General features: G+C 31.9%; 1 protein-coding gene across 1 annotated transcript; it reads right to left on the bottom strand.

Annotated features, from left to right (window-relative positions):
• Positions 13,848-17,237, bottom strand: LOC105178590 (zinc transporter 8). Its single transcript, XM_011102100.2, has 3 exons — positions 16,465-17,237; positions 15,162-15,311; positions 13,848-14,299 (listed from the first exon to the last, which is right to left on the bottom strand). The coding sequence occupies exons 1-3, from the start codon at positions 17,080-17,082 to the stop codon at positions 13,994-13,996; spliced, it is 1,074 nt and encodes a 357-aa protein (XP_011100402.1). The 5' UTR covers positions 17,083-17,237; the 3' UTR covers positions 13,848-13,993.

Raw genomic sequence — 17,630 nt, 5'->3', positions numbered from 1 at the left:
ACGCAAATATATTCCATGCATATATAAATATATACTCGCTTGACATTTTACATGTATTTCATTTATTATTCACAATTAGAATTGTCAGTTATTCTACAGTGGTTATATTTATATATATATATATATATATATATATGAAGATTGACGAAGTAGTTTGCATTTGAGACATCATGACAGACTTTAAGTAGGAACGAAATTCTCAAGAATGTAAGACTTTAAATAGGAACGGAATTCTCAAGAATGTAAAAACGGTTGGCAATTTAGTAGGAAGAATGCAACTCAACTCAGTCATATCGATATCATGTTTATATTGATCATTGCATGGACGCAAATATATTCCATGCATATATAAATATATACTCGCTTGACATTTTACATTTATTTCATTTATTTTTCGCAATTAGAATTGTCAGTTATTCTACAGTGGTTATATTTATATATATATATGAAGATTGATGAAATAGTTTGCATTTGAGACATCATGACAGACTTTATGCAGGAACGGAATTCTCAAGAATTTAAGACTTTAAGTAGGAACGGAATTCTCAAGAATGTAAAAATGGTTGGCAATTTAGTAGGAAGAACGCAACTCAACTCAGTCATATCGATATCATATGTATATTGATCATTGCATGGACGCAAATATATTCCATGCATATATAAATATATACTCGCTTGACATTTTACATGTATTTCATTTATTTTTCGCAATTAGAATTGTCAGTTATTCTACAGTGGTTATATTTATATATATATATGAAGATTGATGAAGTAGTTTGAATTTGAGACATCATGACAGACTTTAAGCAGGATTGGAATTCTCAAGAATTTAAGACTTTAAGTAGGAACGTAATTCTCAAGAATGTAAAAACGGTTGGCAATTTAGTAGGAAGAACGCAACTCAACTCAGTCATATCGATATCATATGTATCATTGCATGGACGCAAATATATTCCATGCATATATAAATATATACTCGCTTGACATTTTACATGTATTTCATTTATTCTTCGCAATTAGAATTGTCAATTATTCTACAGTGGTTATATATATGTAAAGATTGATGAAGTAGTTTGCATTTGAGACATCATGACAGACTTTAAGTGGGAACGGAATTCTCAAGAATGTAAGACTTTAAGTAGGAACGGAATTCTTGAAAATAAAAACGGTTGGCAATTTAGTAGTAAAAACGCAACTCAACTCAATCATGTCGATATCATGTGTCGGGTCTTCAATTTTGTTGTGTGCACGACCAAATTTAATAAAACAAAATTAAGTCTACTAATATTAGGGTGTAGATCTATTATTTTTGGAGTACAAATTATTTGATATGCGCGTTTTTCATTTAATGTAAATTTCATGAATTTGGGTATATTCATAACTACTGATTTAATTGGTGACCGACTTTCACCAATTATATATATGAATGTCAATAACTAAGTTTAAATTTGGTGTTGAAGTCTTGGGTTGCAAAATCGTTATAGATATCATGAATTCAATTTTGATAATGTTTTTATATTTTTGTTTTAAGATTATATTTGAGTTAAAAAAGAATTGTATATATGCATAGTTATTTGAGGGTTAATTTAAAGGTGTAGAAATGATAATTTGTTTTAGTTCAAAATTAATTAACAGTCCAAAGTTTAATAAAATTATGACAATGGAAGTTTTTCACTCAACTTCAAATTAAGAGGGGTATTTAAGTAGGAACAGAATTCTCAAGATACACACACACAATCTTTCTCTCTCTCTGAAATATTTATATATATATATATATATATATGAAGATTGATGAAGTAGTTTGCATTTGAGACATCATGACAGACTTTAAGTAGGAACGAAATTCTCAAGAATGTAAGACTTTAAATAGGAACGGAATTCTCAAGAATGTAAAAACGGTTGGCAATTTAGTAGGAAGAACGCAACTCAACTCAGTCATATCGATATCATGTTTATATTGATCATTGCATGGACGCAAATATATTCCATGCATATATAAATATATACTCGCTTGACATTTTACATGTATTTCATTTATTTTTCGCAATTAGAATTGTCAGTTATTCTACAGTGGTTATATTTATATATATATATGAAGATTGATGAAGTAGTTTGCATTTGAGACATCATGACAGACTTTAAGCAGGAACGGAATTCTCAAGAATTTAAGACTTTAAGTAGGGACGTAATTCTCAAGAATGTAAAAACGGTTGGCAATTTAGTAGGAAGAACGCAACTCAACTCAGTCATATCGATATCATATGTATCATTGCATGGACGCAAATATATTCTATGCATATATAAATATATACTCGCTTGACATTTTACATGTATTTCATTTATTTTTCGCAATTAGAATTGTCAGTTATTCTACAGTGGTTATATTTATATATATATATGAAGATTGATGAAGTAGTTTGCATTTGAGACATCATGACAGACTTTAAGCAGGAACGGAATTCTCAAGAATTTAAGACTTTAAGTAGGAACGGAATTCTCAAGAATGTAAAAACGGTTGGCAATTTAGTAGGAAGAACGCAACTCAACTCAGTCATATCGATATCATATGTATATTGATCATTGCATGGACGCAAATATATTCCATGCATATATAAATATATACTCGCTTGACATTTTACATGTATTTCATTTATTCTTCGCAATTAGAATTGTCAGTTATTCTACAATGGTTATATTTATATATATATATATATATATGAAGATTGATGAAATAGTTTGCATTTGAGACATCATGACAGACTTTAAGTTGGAACGAAATTCTCAAGAATGTAAGACTTTAAGTAGGAACGTAATTCTCAAAAATGTAAAAATGGTTGGCAATTTAGTAGGAAGAATGCAACTCAACTCAGTCATATCGATATCATGTTTATATTGATCATTGCATGGACGCAAATATATTCCATGCATATATAAATATATACTCGCTTGACATTTTACATGTATTTCATTTATTTTTCGCAATTAGAATTGTCAGTTATTCTACAATGGTTATATTTATATATATATATATATATATGAAGATTGATGAAGTAGTTTGCATTTGAGACATCATGACAGATTTTAAGTAGGAACGAAATTCTCAAGAATTTAAGACTTTAAGTAGGAACGGAATTCTCAAAATGTAAAACTTTAAGTAGGAACGGAATTCTCAAGAATTTAAAAACGGTTGGCAATTTAGTAGGAAGAACGCAACTCAACTCAGTCATATCGATATCATGTTTATATTGATATATTTGAGTTAAAAAAGAATTGTATATATGCATAGTTATTTGAGGGTTAATTTAAAGGTGTAGAAATGATAATTTGTTTTAGTTCAAAATTAATTAACAGTCCAAAGTTTAATAAAATTATGACAATGGAAGTTTTTCACTCATTTGAGACATCATGACAGACTTTAAGTAGGAACGAAATTCTCAAGAATGTAAGACTTTAAGTAGCAACGTAATTCTCAAAAATGTAAAAACGGTTGGTAATTTAGTAGGAAGAACGCAACTCAACTCAGTCATATCGATATCATGTGTATATTGATCATTGCTTGGACGCAAATATATTCCATGCATATATAAATATATACTCGCTTGACATTTTACATGTATTTCATTTATTCTTCGCAATTAGAATTGTCAGTTATTCTACAGTGGTTATATATATATATATATATATGAAGATTGATGAAGTAGTTTGCATTTGAGACATCATGACAGACTTTAAGTGGGAACGGAATTCTCAAGAATGTAAGACTTTAAGTAGGAACGGAATTCTTAAGAATGTAAACGGTTGGCAATTTAGTAGTAAAAACGCAACTCAACTCAATCATGTCGATATAATGTGTCGGGTCTTCCATGTTTGTTGTGTGCACCACCAATTTCAATAAAACAAAATTAAGTCTACTAATATTAGGGTGTAGATCTATTATTTTTGGAGTACAAATTATTTGATATGCGCGTTTTTCATTTAATGTAAATTTCATGAATTTGGGTATATTCATAACTACTGATTTAATTGGTGACCGACTTTCACCAATTATATATATGGATGTCAATAACTAAGTTTAAATTTGGTGTTGAAGTCTTGGGTTGCAAAATCGTTATAGATATCATGAATTCAATTTTGATAATGTTTTTATATGTTTGTTTTAAGATTATATTTGAGTTAAAAAAGAATTGTATATATGCATAGTTATTTGAGGATTAATTTAAAGGTGTAGAAATGATAATTTGTTTTAGTTAAAAATTAATTAACAGTCCAAAGTTTAATAAAATTATGACAATGGAAAGTTTTTCACTCAACTTCAAATTATGAGGGGTGTTTAAGTAGGAACAGAATTCTCAAGATACACACACACAATCTTTCTCTCTCTCTGAAATATTTATATATATATATATATATATATGAAGATTGACGAAATAGTTTGCATTTGAGACATCATGACAGACTTTAAGTAGGAACGGAATTCTCAAGAATGTAAGACTTTAAGTAGGAACGAAATTCTCAAAAATGTAAAAACGGTTGGCAATTTAGTAGGAAGAACGCAACTCAACTCAACTCAGTCATATCGATATCATGTGTATATTGATCATTTCATGGACGCAAATATATTCCATGCATGTAAATTAAAATAATTTTAAGTAATGTATATCACTAAGTAACATATATTTTGAAGGGATAGGCCCAAGTGTGGATATAAAGAAAAGTGAGTTGAAAATTTGCTACCATCTCATTCCAAAATGAGAAAAGGATACATATTTTCTTAAGGCATGTGTCATAAATAAAAATAAGAAAGGAAATGTATTGATATTATTAAGATTTAAATGTAGTTTTAGTCTCGTAATTTAGATTATTAGGAGTTTTCATCAAAAAAATTACAATTTACATTCCATGACTTAGATCTTTTTTTATTTTGGTCCTATTGTTTTACGAATCAACATTTTATTTTGGTCCTATTGTTTTACGAATCAACAGATTTAGTCCTATAAATCTCAAACAAATTGCAATTTACATCACATTATCCATTTTCGTTAAATTGTTGATGAAAAAAGCACGTGCAATGCACGTGAATTGCTCCTTCCGTTAATAATTTAACGAGAATCGATAATGGGACATAAATTGCAACTTTTTTGGACTTGTGTGACTAAATCTGCTAAGTTGTAAACCAATGAGACCAAAATCGCGAATAGATAAGTTAATAAGATGTAAAGTGCAAGTTTTTCAACAGATGGCAAATGAGAAATGGGAAATGGGGTTGTGACCCTGGACAAAAAATATTTACGTGGCTCATATCCAACTGTCCCAATTTCACATCCATGCTAGTTGTAGCTCGTGTCCTTACCTTCTTTCAGATCACAGAATTTATTAATATTTCAAAAATTGTGTCATTTTCAAGTAGTGTATACATCCGCCTAATTCATACCAAAATATTTTCTCCGTCTCTATTCTTTTCCCTCTCTAAATAAAATTTTGATTTCAATAAAGCAATTATTTTTGTGTGCGTATATTTTTATACCATTATTTTTAAATTGGTTGCAATTAATTAGTTGGTTTAACCCATAAAATAAGTTACTTATTTTGAATTAAACAGGATGTTAATTGTTTTAGCCCATTAAAAAGAGTAAAATACAATAACATCTCTTGAAATTTGTTATTATAAGTATCTTTTCATTATTTAAAAAATTATAAGTATGCTTATACTTTTAACATCCATACAACAACGAACTCATTTTGTTAGCCTCTTATCTGTTGATTAGAGTAACTTCAAATTAAGAGGGGTGTTTAAGTAGGAACGGAATTCTCAAGATACACACACAATCTTTCTCTCTCTCTGAAATATTTTTATATATATATATATATATGAAGATTGATGAAGTAGTTTGCATTTGAGACATAATGACAGACTTTAAGTAGGAACGAAATTCTCAAGAATGTAAGACTTTAAATAGGAACGGAATTCTCAAGAATGTAAAAACGGTTGGCAATTTAGTAGGAAGAACGCAACTCAACTCAGTCATATCGATATCATGTTTATATTGATCATTGCATGGACCCAAATATATTCCATGCATATATAAATATATACTCGTTTGACATTTTACATGTATTTCATTTATTTTCCGCAATTAGAATTGTCAGTTATTCTACAGTGGTTATATTTATATATATATATGAAGATTGATGAAGTAGTTTGAATTTGAGACATCATGACAGACTTTAAGTAGGAACGGAATTCTCAAGAATGTAAAAACGGTTGGCAATTTAGTAGGAAGAATGCAACTCAACTCAGTCATATCGATATCATGTATATATTGATCATTGCATGGACGCAAATTTATTCCATGCATATATAAATACATACTCGCTTGACATTTTACATGTATTTCATTTATTTTCGCAATTAGAATTGTCAGTTATCCTACAGTGGTTATATATATATGAAGATTGATGAAGTAGTTTGCATTTGAGATATCATGACAGACTTTAAGTAGGAACGGAATTCTCAAGAATGTAAAAACGGTTGGCAATTTAGTAGGAAAAACGCAACTCAACTCAGTCATATCGATATCATGTGTATATTGATCATTGCATTGCCACAAATATATTCCATGGATATATAAATATATACTCGCTTGACATTTTACATGTATTTCATTTATTCTTCGCAATTAGAATTGTCAGTTATTCTACAGTGGTTATATTTATATATATATATATATATATATGAAGATTGATGAAGTAGTTTGCATTTGAGACATAATGACAGACTTTAAGTAGGAACGGAATTCTCAAGAATGTAAGACTTTAAGTAGGAACGGAATTCTTAAAAATGTAAAAACGGTTGGCAATTTAGTAGGAAGAACGCAACTCAACTCAGTCATATCGATATCATGTGTATATTGATCATTGCATGCACGCAAATATATTCCATGCATGTAAATTAAAATAATTTTAAGTAATGTATATCACAAGTAACATATATTTTGAAGGGATAGGCCCAAGTGTGGATATAAAGAGAAGTGATTGAAAAGTTGTTACCATCTCATTCCAAAATGAGAAAAGGATACATATTTTCTTAGGGCACGTGTCATAAATAAAACTAAGAAAGCAAATGTATGGATATTATTAAGATTTAAATGTAGTTTTAGTCTCGTAATTTAGACTATTAGGAGTTTTCATCGAAAAAATTACAATTTACATTCCATGACTTAGATCTTTTTTAATTTTGGTCCTATTGTTTTACGAATCAACAGATTTAGTCCTACAAACCTCAAACAAATTGCAATTTATATCCCATTATCCATTTTCATTAAATTGTTGATGAAGAAAGCACGTGCAATGCACGTGAATTGCTCCTTCCGTTAATAATTTAACGAGAATTGATAATGGGACATAAATTGCAACTTTTTTAGACTTGTGTGACTAAATCTGCTAAGTTGTAAACCAATGAGACCAAAATCGCGAAAAGATAAGTTAATGAGATGTAAAGTGCAAGTTTTTCAGCAGATGGCAAATGGAATATGGGAAATGGGGTTGTGACCCTGGACAAAAAATATTTACGTGGCTCATATCCAACTGTCCCAATTTCACATCCATGCTAGTTGTAGCTCGTGTCCTTACCTTCTTTCAGATCACAGAATTTATTAATATTTCAAAAATTGTGTCATTTTCAAGTAGTGTATACATCCGCCTAATTCATACAAAAATATTTTCTCCGTCTCTATTCTTTTCCCTATCTAAATAAAATTTTGATTTCAATAAATCAATTATTTTTGTGTGCGTATATTTTTATACCATTATTTTTAAATTGGTTGCAATGAATTAGTTGGTTTAACTCATAAAATAAGTTACTTATTTTGAATTAAACAGGATGTTAATTGTTTTAGCACATTAAAAAGAGTAAAATACAATAACATCTCTTGAAATTTGTTATTATAAGTATCTTTACATTATTTAAAAAATTATAAGTATGCTTATACTTTTAACGTCCATCCAACAACGAGCTCATTTTGTTAGCCTCTTATCTGTTGATTAGAGTAACTGTTCATATCGATCTGATTTGTTAATTAAAAGAAAGAAGCATCAAGAAAAGATGAGAACTTTCTCCAATTGACAGAACAAATTAAAGAATGTCAAATGCAATTCAGCTCATTATATCACTAGAAAAAATATAACATATTAGCCATGGTTAAAAATAAAATAACAATAACAAATAGTTATTAATCATGACCATGCAACGTTGTTGGCCATAGTATCTGCGAGGGTAGTTAAAATATTTGTCATCTAAACGCAATTGCAAATATTAATAACTTTTTATTGGTGGAAAATCTGTATTTTTGCATCAATTTTATTTAATCGTAGTCAATAAAAACTTTTTACTACGATTTTTAGTCCACAACTATTAAAATTGTAGCCAATAGTCTTTTTTTTTTTTTCTAATAACTATGTAAAGACATACGAATGATGTTTTAGTCTGCTTGTTAAGGCTGAAGTCCAATGAAAAGTTTTGAGCAATAGGTTCTAATCTTACCAAACATATGGATACTTTGTCTCATTTTTTACAATTTTATTGTAATTCATTTCATTTTTTTTGTTATATCTATATATTGATCAAATATTGATGTATTGCCGAGTTGATATATTGCTTAGTTTATTAAGATATTAACGTAATTACATAATTATCGTTTCTATAAAAAAAAAAATAAAAACCAGTGTGAAAACAAAAGTTCTCCTAGAAAATCAATATTTATCCTCAATTAGAAGTTATATTTTCATACTTTACTCAATTATTAAAAAACAACTCATGTAAACATAAATTTATTTAAAAATTATGCGTTTTATAAATATATTAAAATAAAAATCAATCCACCTTTACCGGACAAGCTAAAAAGGATATGAACACATAAACTAAGCATTTGATTTTTGTGAACAACTCCAATCCTTATGTTAATTGATCACAAGGTAATTGTATGATTTTTTTTTTTTTTAATAAATGAGGTCTTATCCAGATCTTCTTTAGCCAAAAGTATCTGATGGCATCCTTGGAAAGCGTCCATCATACTCAAGAGTGCATAGCCCGCAGTTGAATTTATTAGTTGGTCGATGCAGGCAAGGGATAGAGATCCCTTGGCAAGCTTTGTTCAGGTCTAGGAAATCAATGCACATTCTCCATTTTTCCTTAGGTTTGGGGACGATCACTACGTTTGCCAGCTAATCGGTGTATTGAATTTCTTGAATATATCAGCTGCTAAGAACTTATTTACTTCATTCTCAAAGATCAAATTTCTTTCGGCCCAAAGCTCTTCCCTTCCACCATACTGGTTTTGCATTCTAATCAATATTCAGGTGATGTTCAAAGACTTCCAAGCTGATATTTGAAAATCAGATGCTAACCAAGCGAACATATCTACATTTTTTCTCAGAAATTCAACCAACAGTACTTTCATGCCTTTGAGAAGTTGGCTTCCTATCCTAGTCATGCATTCTTTCTCACCTGGGAATAAATCAATTACTTTGTGCTCCACAGGCTCAATACCTTCAAACTTTTTCCAATGTCAATGTTTATCATCTTCTTTTTCTCTTTGGCTCCAAAATTTTTTCCTGATTTGGGTTTCCTCTCGTTGCTGTGATATAGCATTTCCTCGCTTGCTCCTAATCTCCTTTTACCAGTCCAATTCCACTGCTCGTTTGGAACAAAACTTTGAGGTGGTAAGTTGATACCACCACTTGAAATTGATGCAAAGCATGTTGTCCCAATATAATGTTGTATGCGAAAGGTATGTCCACAAATAAGTACTTGATCATCATGGTTTTTCTGCACCGGTTTGCTCCAAGGTATGTTGGTAAACTCATGACGCCTGCAGGGGCTATGCTTCCACCTCCAGATCCCATAAATAGGGTGTTAACTAGTTTTAAATTCATCATTTGTTAACCCATCCTTTTTACCACATTCTTGAAGATGATATCAGCTGAGCTGCCACTGTCCACCAGTACCTTTTGCACAACAAAGTTGGACACATCTACGGTGATGACTATAGATCGTTATGCGGGAAGAATATATCCACAAGGTTTCAATCTTCAAAGGTTATGTCATTAGCGTCTGTTGTGATTGATAACACTGAGGACCTTGGACGTCCCTCTTGACTTTGGTATGATCTTGCATATTTCTTCCTCTAGCTCACAGAGTCAACGCAAGAAGGTCCTCCCGAAATTGTATTTATCACTCCCCTTCTGGGTTGGTTATCATCACTAAGGTCATCTCTTCGTTTGGGCCTCTCACGTTTGCTTTCACGGTTCCGATACCTACTTCTCTTCCTCCATGGGCTATGTTCTTCATGTTTTTTACCTTTTTGCTTTGCAATGAACTCCTTCAAGTAACCATTCCTGATCAGTCTCTCGATTTCATCCTTTAACTGAAAGTAGTCCCCCGTATCATGATTTTTGTTCTTGCATAACTTACAAAAGAGTTTGGAGTTCTTCTTGGCAGGGTTTTGTCTGGTTTTAGGCGGTCACTATAGTAGCTTCTTTTCAATATTCATCAAAGGTCTCGTCTTGTGTAGTTGTGAGTGGGGTATACTCATGGAAGCTCTTATACCGCGGGGGTTTGCTCTTTCTCAGAATCTGCCTTTGCCTTATTCTTCCCTTTCCTGCCTTTCTTTTTACCATTGTTCTCTTTGAGAATGTTCATTCCTCTTCTAAAATATACTTTTTCATCAATCATGAGCAATTCCTCAACATCATCAAGAGGATCTCTCTTCAGTGTAGATGCAAGAGCTCCTTTCTTTAACCCATGGATCAATATTGAGGTCATCATGTCTACCCTTAGGTCAGGCACCTCCAGGATCTTTATACTGAATCTGTCAATGAAAGCTCTCAAAGTTTCATGATCTTTATTTCTGATGGTGAATAAATATACTACTGATCTTTTGGCTTTTTTCTTGCAAGCAAAGCGATGCAGGAATTTTCAAGCCAACTAGTCATAGGAAACCACATTAGCACGAACTAATGAATGGAACCATTCTTGCGCCCTTTCATACAGGGTGGTAACAAACATTCTGCAGCAAAGAGTGTCTAATAGTCCATACAATTGCAAGATGTTGTCTTAGGCTGTCAAGTGCTTTGTGGGGTCTGTGTTCACCATGATATTTTGGTAAGTTTGGGATCTTTACGTTATGCCCCAAGGTCTCTGCCAAGATCCCAGAGATAAAAGGTGACCCTGTTCGAACAGCAACATCATCTGTTTCAGAGATGCTCATGGGCCCATTTCAATGAGTCTTCTAACCTCGTCCATTCTTCTACTGATACGATCCACTTGTTCGCTGATCTCATGGAATTGTTCATCTCTCCGAATTTGCGACTCTGCAATGGTGTTTCTCATACTATTGTCTTCTTCCGATGGGGCCCTATGAGCTCGATCAAGTGCTCTATGTCACTGAAGGGGAGGCGCAGGAAGCTTTTCCTCCTCCCCTACTGGAAAAAGTATTCTCCTCACCCTAGGGTGCGGAACTAGCTCTGGTGCATATGGTTCTATAGATGGTTCGTGTTGTTCAATCTCAGGCAACGCGGGAGGTGAAGAAGGCGGGAGGATCATGCCCCTCTCCATCGCCCATTCCTCAAACATCCGTCTGAGGTCGTCCTTGGATATAGTGATCATGTCTATTGGTTATTGGGGGTTTACAGCCTGAGTAGCTGATGCCTCTTCCGCTACTTGCTTTCTAGGTCCTGGACTAGGATTTGTGGAAGTATCTATCATCTTCTTTGTCCTTAAAAAGAACTATGGTTTCTAAAAAACGGCGTCAAATGTTGTATCCTGGAAATACCGGTATCTGGTACTGAGCGGAAGGGCTCCAAAGGTATCAGGAACTGATATCTGCTAATCTTCGCGACTACAGGAAGAACCTACAAGATATAAGAACATTAGAGCCAAGTCGAAAGGGATCCTGACAATAGCTTTCCGACGATCAAGTTAGTAGGAATCCCAAGAATATTTTAATAAGTGTTTGTATGAGATCGAGTCTGTAACCGGATTAAGAGGGTCGAGAGCCATATTTATATGTAAGGGTGGACTTGTATGATGTTATATGATCCGTTGGATCATATTTTAATCTGAGGGGTGGCCATGGATCGTACCAGGCAACTGATAAAGGCAGGAGGTGGTCCAGGGAACCAATACTGTGCAGGTAAAGTAGTACAGGCGGCTCTCCCAATGCTTTTCCGACACTCTCTCCTTTGTTTTCAGAGGTTTTCGATGACTGTCAGATACTTTTACTCCATAGATCCTCTAAGCTCCTATTTTTTATTATGTATACCTTTGATAATGTTGCTTGTCTTGACCTCTACAGGTCCTGTCTCGAGCAAAGAAAATATCAATAAGGAATATAGAGAATACTCCCACATCAGAATTCTTGAATTGCATTTGAGAGATGAGAAACTAAAGTGAAAAATGAAAAGTAAAAATGATGTATTTCATGGAAAAAAAAATAAAAAAGCCTAATATTCATAAAAATAAGCTGTAAAAATTAGCATGTCCTCCAACATAGTAATTGGAATGGTCGCTTTCTCAAATTGCATTATTTATGGAAGAATGTGAGATTTCTTGTCATGTGATTGGATGGGATGTGGGCACAGCGGCAAGACTTTTCCAACTGTTAAATACAAGACTTCATATTCCAAGTCTTCTGACATAGGAAAAGGGTAACATCGTAACAGTGACTCTAGCAATTTATTCATGGCTCATGGGTTTAAATAGAAAGCTGGCAAGCACATATTCCTTTATTTTAGACATTTACGCCCTTACTAAATATAGTCTTTTTAATAATAAATTTAAATTAGTTATAAATAAATAAATTAAAAGAAGGCTATTTAAAATTTCTAACACCTCTAAATTATACAAGGATAAATATATTCAATTAAAATAAATAAATAAATAAATAATATTCTATGCAATTAATTTATTATAAGATACTTTTAAATATTTTAAGAATATTAATTATCAGGGTACAGTAACATTTAAAATGATTACAATAAAATAATATATAAAATACTAATATAGATTTCAAAATATATATATATATATAAGAATAAATATCATGAAACTTTTGAATAAAAGTTATCAAACTTATTAAATTAAAAATAATTTTAAAAAATTTAAAATGAGTGATTTCGAACTAATTGATTTTATTTTAATATTGATAGTGGAAAATTATTTTGATATCGTACTCGTACCTTTGACTTTTTCTTTGTAACTAATAAGTGATACATATACATATCTATATATATCTCTCTAAAAATATATTTCTAGACGTAGATTGCACATAATACTTCCTAATATATATCCAAAAGTATTCATACTCCATAATTGTATATCCTATAAGGATGAGAAATGGTGACTAAAATTTACGGGAATAGTAATTTTGGACTCATAATTTTTAAATTTTACAAAACTTAAGTTGAAAATATGTTAGAATATTTAAAATTCACAATAATTATCTGATGTGGTGAAAATGTAATAATTAAGAAACTAATCATTTTGTCAAATTGATGGTTAAATCAGCAGCCATAAACAACTCGCATCTTTGTGATCAATCATGTTACTTTTTTTCTACGAGATTCAAATTTTCTATCCAATTCATCCCCACACTGACAGAAAATTGAGACCTCGTGTACTTATAATTATGAACATATGTTCGTCGCACGGCTTCCAATGGACATCTTTACAAGCAAATTTCAAAAATTTGAACACGCACACCAAAAAAAAGATTATTTTTCTGGGACTCGAATCCAATGACTTCATACAATCAAAAAAGACCACATACAAATTAATTAAAAGATCAGAGACAAATCGAAAAAGAAAAATCACTTCATACCAATCGAATCACAAAACTTTAATACAAAGTAGTGGTAATATTATTACCATTCCATGTGTGGAAGGAAAGGAACAAAACATATATACACACAAAATTGGTAATGGAGACAGGAGAAAGCGTCAAGCCCACTTGGCCAAGAGAGACATGCAGCCAGCCCCAATGAGGAGGGAGACATTTGCACCTAACTGTAGCTTTCCATTGCTCTGTAGTTTGGGACTCATAAAGTCAGCAGAAAGGAGATCAACCAATGCCATGTAAATCAGTATTCCTGCCGACGCTGCGTTGAAAACCCCCTCCACAATCAAAGCCGTCGGGCTGGTCTCGCTGTAGATGTTGCTTATTCCAATACCGACAGCGATGCCCATTGGCGTCGTGATGGAAAAGAAAAGTGCCATTATTGCTACTGCCCGTGTATTGAACTTCGCCTACAAGAAATAGAAATTCCCCGACATTGAAATATGGTGAGATGGTAAGTATTCATCATATAGTACACAAGTATACAAAGATATCGTAATTGAAAATTTTGTAATTTTAATCCCGCTGGTATGAGAAGGTGGTAATTTTAGACCAATACGAATCCAATGTGAAAATTTTATCTTGTAATTTTAAAAATTTTGAGAATAAGAGGCCAGATTCCGTTTTAATGGTAGAAAAAATGCACTTAATTAATTAAACCGCTCACGTGCCCTTTTTCAATCTTTTTTGTAAATTTCGATCACTTATATTCTTGTATTTGTTACTCGTATTAGAAATTTTATTTGTTACTTGTATTTATTACATTAATACTTTTAAATGATTTTCTTAGAAGTATATACTATGTTTAAATAAATATCATAGTATTGTTAAATAGAGTATTATTGATCAAGTATGCATCATGGGAACACTATAATTTTAGTCTTATAAATAGAGAGTAGTAATTTCAATGTGTAAGAAATTATTTTGATAATTTTTTCTTTTAATTTTTAACATTTCACTGAAACAAAAATAATTAAAAAAAAATATACTTAGTTAAGCTGGTCACGTGCAGATCACGTGCACTTTTCAAGCTCAATTTGAAATGTGTACTAAACTATTCATTTGAAAAGTATGATTATTTTTTCCATCAAATTCAAAATGAGTTAACCAATGATAGACGTAAAAACGTACAAAATTAACGGTTTCTACCACCTTAGTTTATCCATTAAATTCTCGGAATTGAGTGCTGATTTGTAAATTTAATTAACTAGAATTAGAAGATAGTATATATTGAAAACATGTAATATTGTAAAAACACTATAAAGATGGTACCTGAGTGATGCATCCTCCAAGACCTATGCCTTCAAAGAACTGATGGAAAGTCAAAGCAGCAATCAAAGGCCTTATCGTTTTAGGACTCTCCGAAGCTCCCAACGCAATCCCAATTATCACCGAGTGGACTATGATTCCCAACTCCAACACCTTCAATAATGTAATATTAATTGAAACATATTTAATATATGTGCACAAAAAATTATTAAAAATAAATATCATTTGATAAAAAAGTTTATTGTAAGAAAAATGATAATATGAAAATAATTATAATAAAAAATAAATAATTTTGAAAGAGAATATTTGAAGTATGAAAAATAATAAATATATTAATTAAAAATAAATAGTTATTTTAAAACTTAATTTTTTACCATTTGTAGATGGTTAATGAGTGGGAGACAAAAAAAAAACAGACAAAAAATACGATCCACGTATGAGGGACTTTCCCATAATATACAGTATGGATTTAGTTTGAAATTATAAATTATTAATTAAATTAGTCAAACCCACAAGAATCTTAATTTAATTTGAACAAGCATTATGATTAGGATTAATGAAATTAAGTTCGAATGTTATGACATTTTCACATATTTTCCATTTTCAATATATGGCATCAAATTTCACTATGAAAATTATTTTTCATTATTGCAATACTAAGCATAAATAATTTTTTGATAAATCTTGAAACTATTGATTTGCTTATTAAATGAGTCTAATCCAAAATAATTTTTAATGGGTTCTAATAATATAGTTCTCCTACACGTATATTCACATAAAAAATGTAGATTTGTTTTCATCATGACTTCGAATCTTATTTTTCAAATTTTCATCTTGTTTTATATCTTACTTACATAAATATAAATTGGGTAGAAAAATTTTCAACGAAAATATTATACACATTATTGAATTTAACTCAAAATAGTCAATCAGATTGGCGAAATTGAGATACCATAATTTTAAAGATCATGGACTTGAATCTCGCTATATGTGCGTGAAATTGTTTTATAATAAGTGTTGTTTATTGTAATAGTAAGCGTTGTTCAAATTTTATTTATATGATATTTTTAATACGATTTACTTTAATTAATAATAATTAATTATTTCAAAGTAATATAAAAAACTCAAAAATAACAAATTGAAAGTATTTTTCACTCCCAAGACTAGTCAAAATTGATGTACATTTATTGTTTCCATCTTTCTCTCTTATCATCAATGATTTTTAATTTCTTTTTTTCTTTTTTTTGTGGTTTATAGAATCAATACCAAACAGGACAAACAAATCGCAATATCTATGGAAAAATACCTGCGAAATCACACGGTGACGGAGGCGGTCAGTTTCCCCGGAATCCAATTCCAACGACACCGACCCATGTGCATGGCCATGCGTAGCGTGAGTATGAACAGGAACCACCGCTCCTTCCTCGTCGTCGCCGGCCACCACTGTCGCCGCCGCCTTGGCCCCCGCACGCCGCCGGTAGTACGACGTTGCATACGTATCAACCATCAGCGTCCCGATAGCTGAAACCATGGCGACGAAGCCCGTGAACGGGAAATCCCCCCACGGGTGCTCGCTGAGGCACGGCGACGTTAAGCTTTCGAAAGCATCCGGCAGAACATGAATGAACCCCGTCGACAAAATCACCCCGGCTGCAAACGCTTTCACGATGAAGAAAAAGCTCCTCTCAGGGCTCAACGCCGGAACCCTCTTTCCGAGAACCGGAAGGCACACGCCGATCCCGCTCGCCGTCAAGATGGAGGCGATTGCCGCCAGCTTGTACTTGAGCGCGAGGGTTTTGTTCCGATCCTCCTCTTCGGGCTCGCAGGTACATTCCCCGACAACAGAAGCTGGAAGAAGAATCAGAACGACCCACAAAAGATTCTTCATGGGAATTCCCCAAGTAGAAAGGAGTGATTTGGACATGGCTTCGTAGTGATTTCTGAGCTAATCGAAAAAGTTCTGCAACTTTTCACTTCAGATATGAAATCACGAGTCAAATGATTGTTTAAGAAGATCTTTGGACTCTCTCTCTCTCATACACACACAATCTCTCTCTCAAATATATATATATATATATATATGAAGATTAACGAAGTAGTTTGTATTTAAGACATAATGACAACATAGGATAGAGTGAGGCTGCTTATCGAACTGTGATAATTAAGGTTAGAACAAAAGTTTAGCATTTGAAAAAGCTAAGAATGTCGACATTCTGCGAACATTAATTAGGAATGAAATTTTCAAGAATGTGAAAAGAGTTGGCAATTTAGTAGGAACAATGTAAGCAAGTCAACTCCATTATGTCGATATCATGTGCTGGATCTTCCCTGTTTGTTGTGTGCACCGCGTTCACACTAATTTTAATAAAACAGAAATAAGTCTACTAATATTAGGTATGGTGTATATTATTTTTGGAGTACAAATTATTTGGTATGCACATTTTTCATTTAATGTCAATTTCATGAATTTGA

This window comes from Sesamum indicum, linkage group LG16, assembly GCF_000512975.1.
Source record: "Sesamum indicum cultivar Zhongzhi No. 13 linkage group LG16, S_indicum_v1.0, whole genome shotgun sequence".
Taxonomy (NCBI): Eukaryota; Viridiplantae; Streptophyta; class Magnoliopsida; order Lamiales; family Pedaliaceae; genus Sesamum; species Sesamum indicum.
This window is presented reverse-complemented; position numbering and strand designations above follow the sequence as displayed.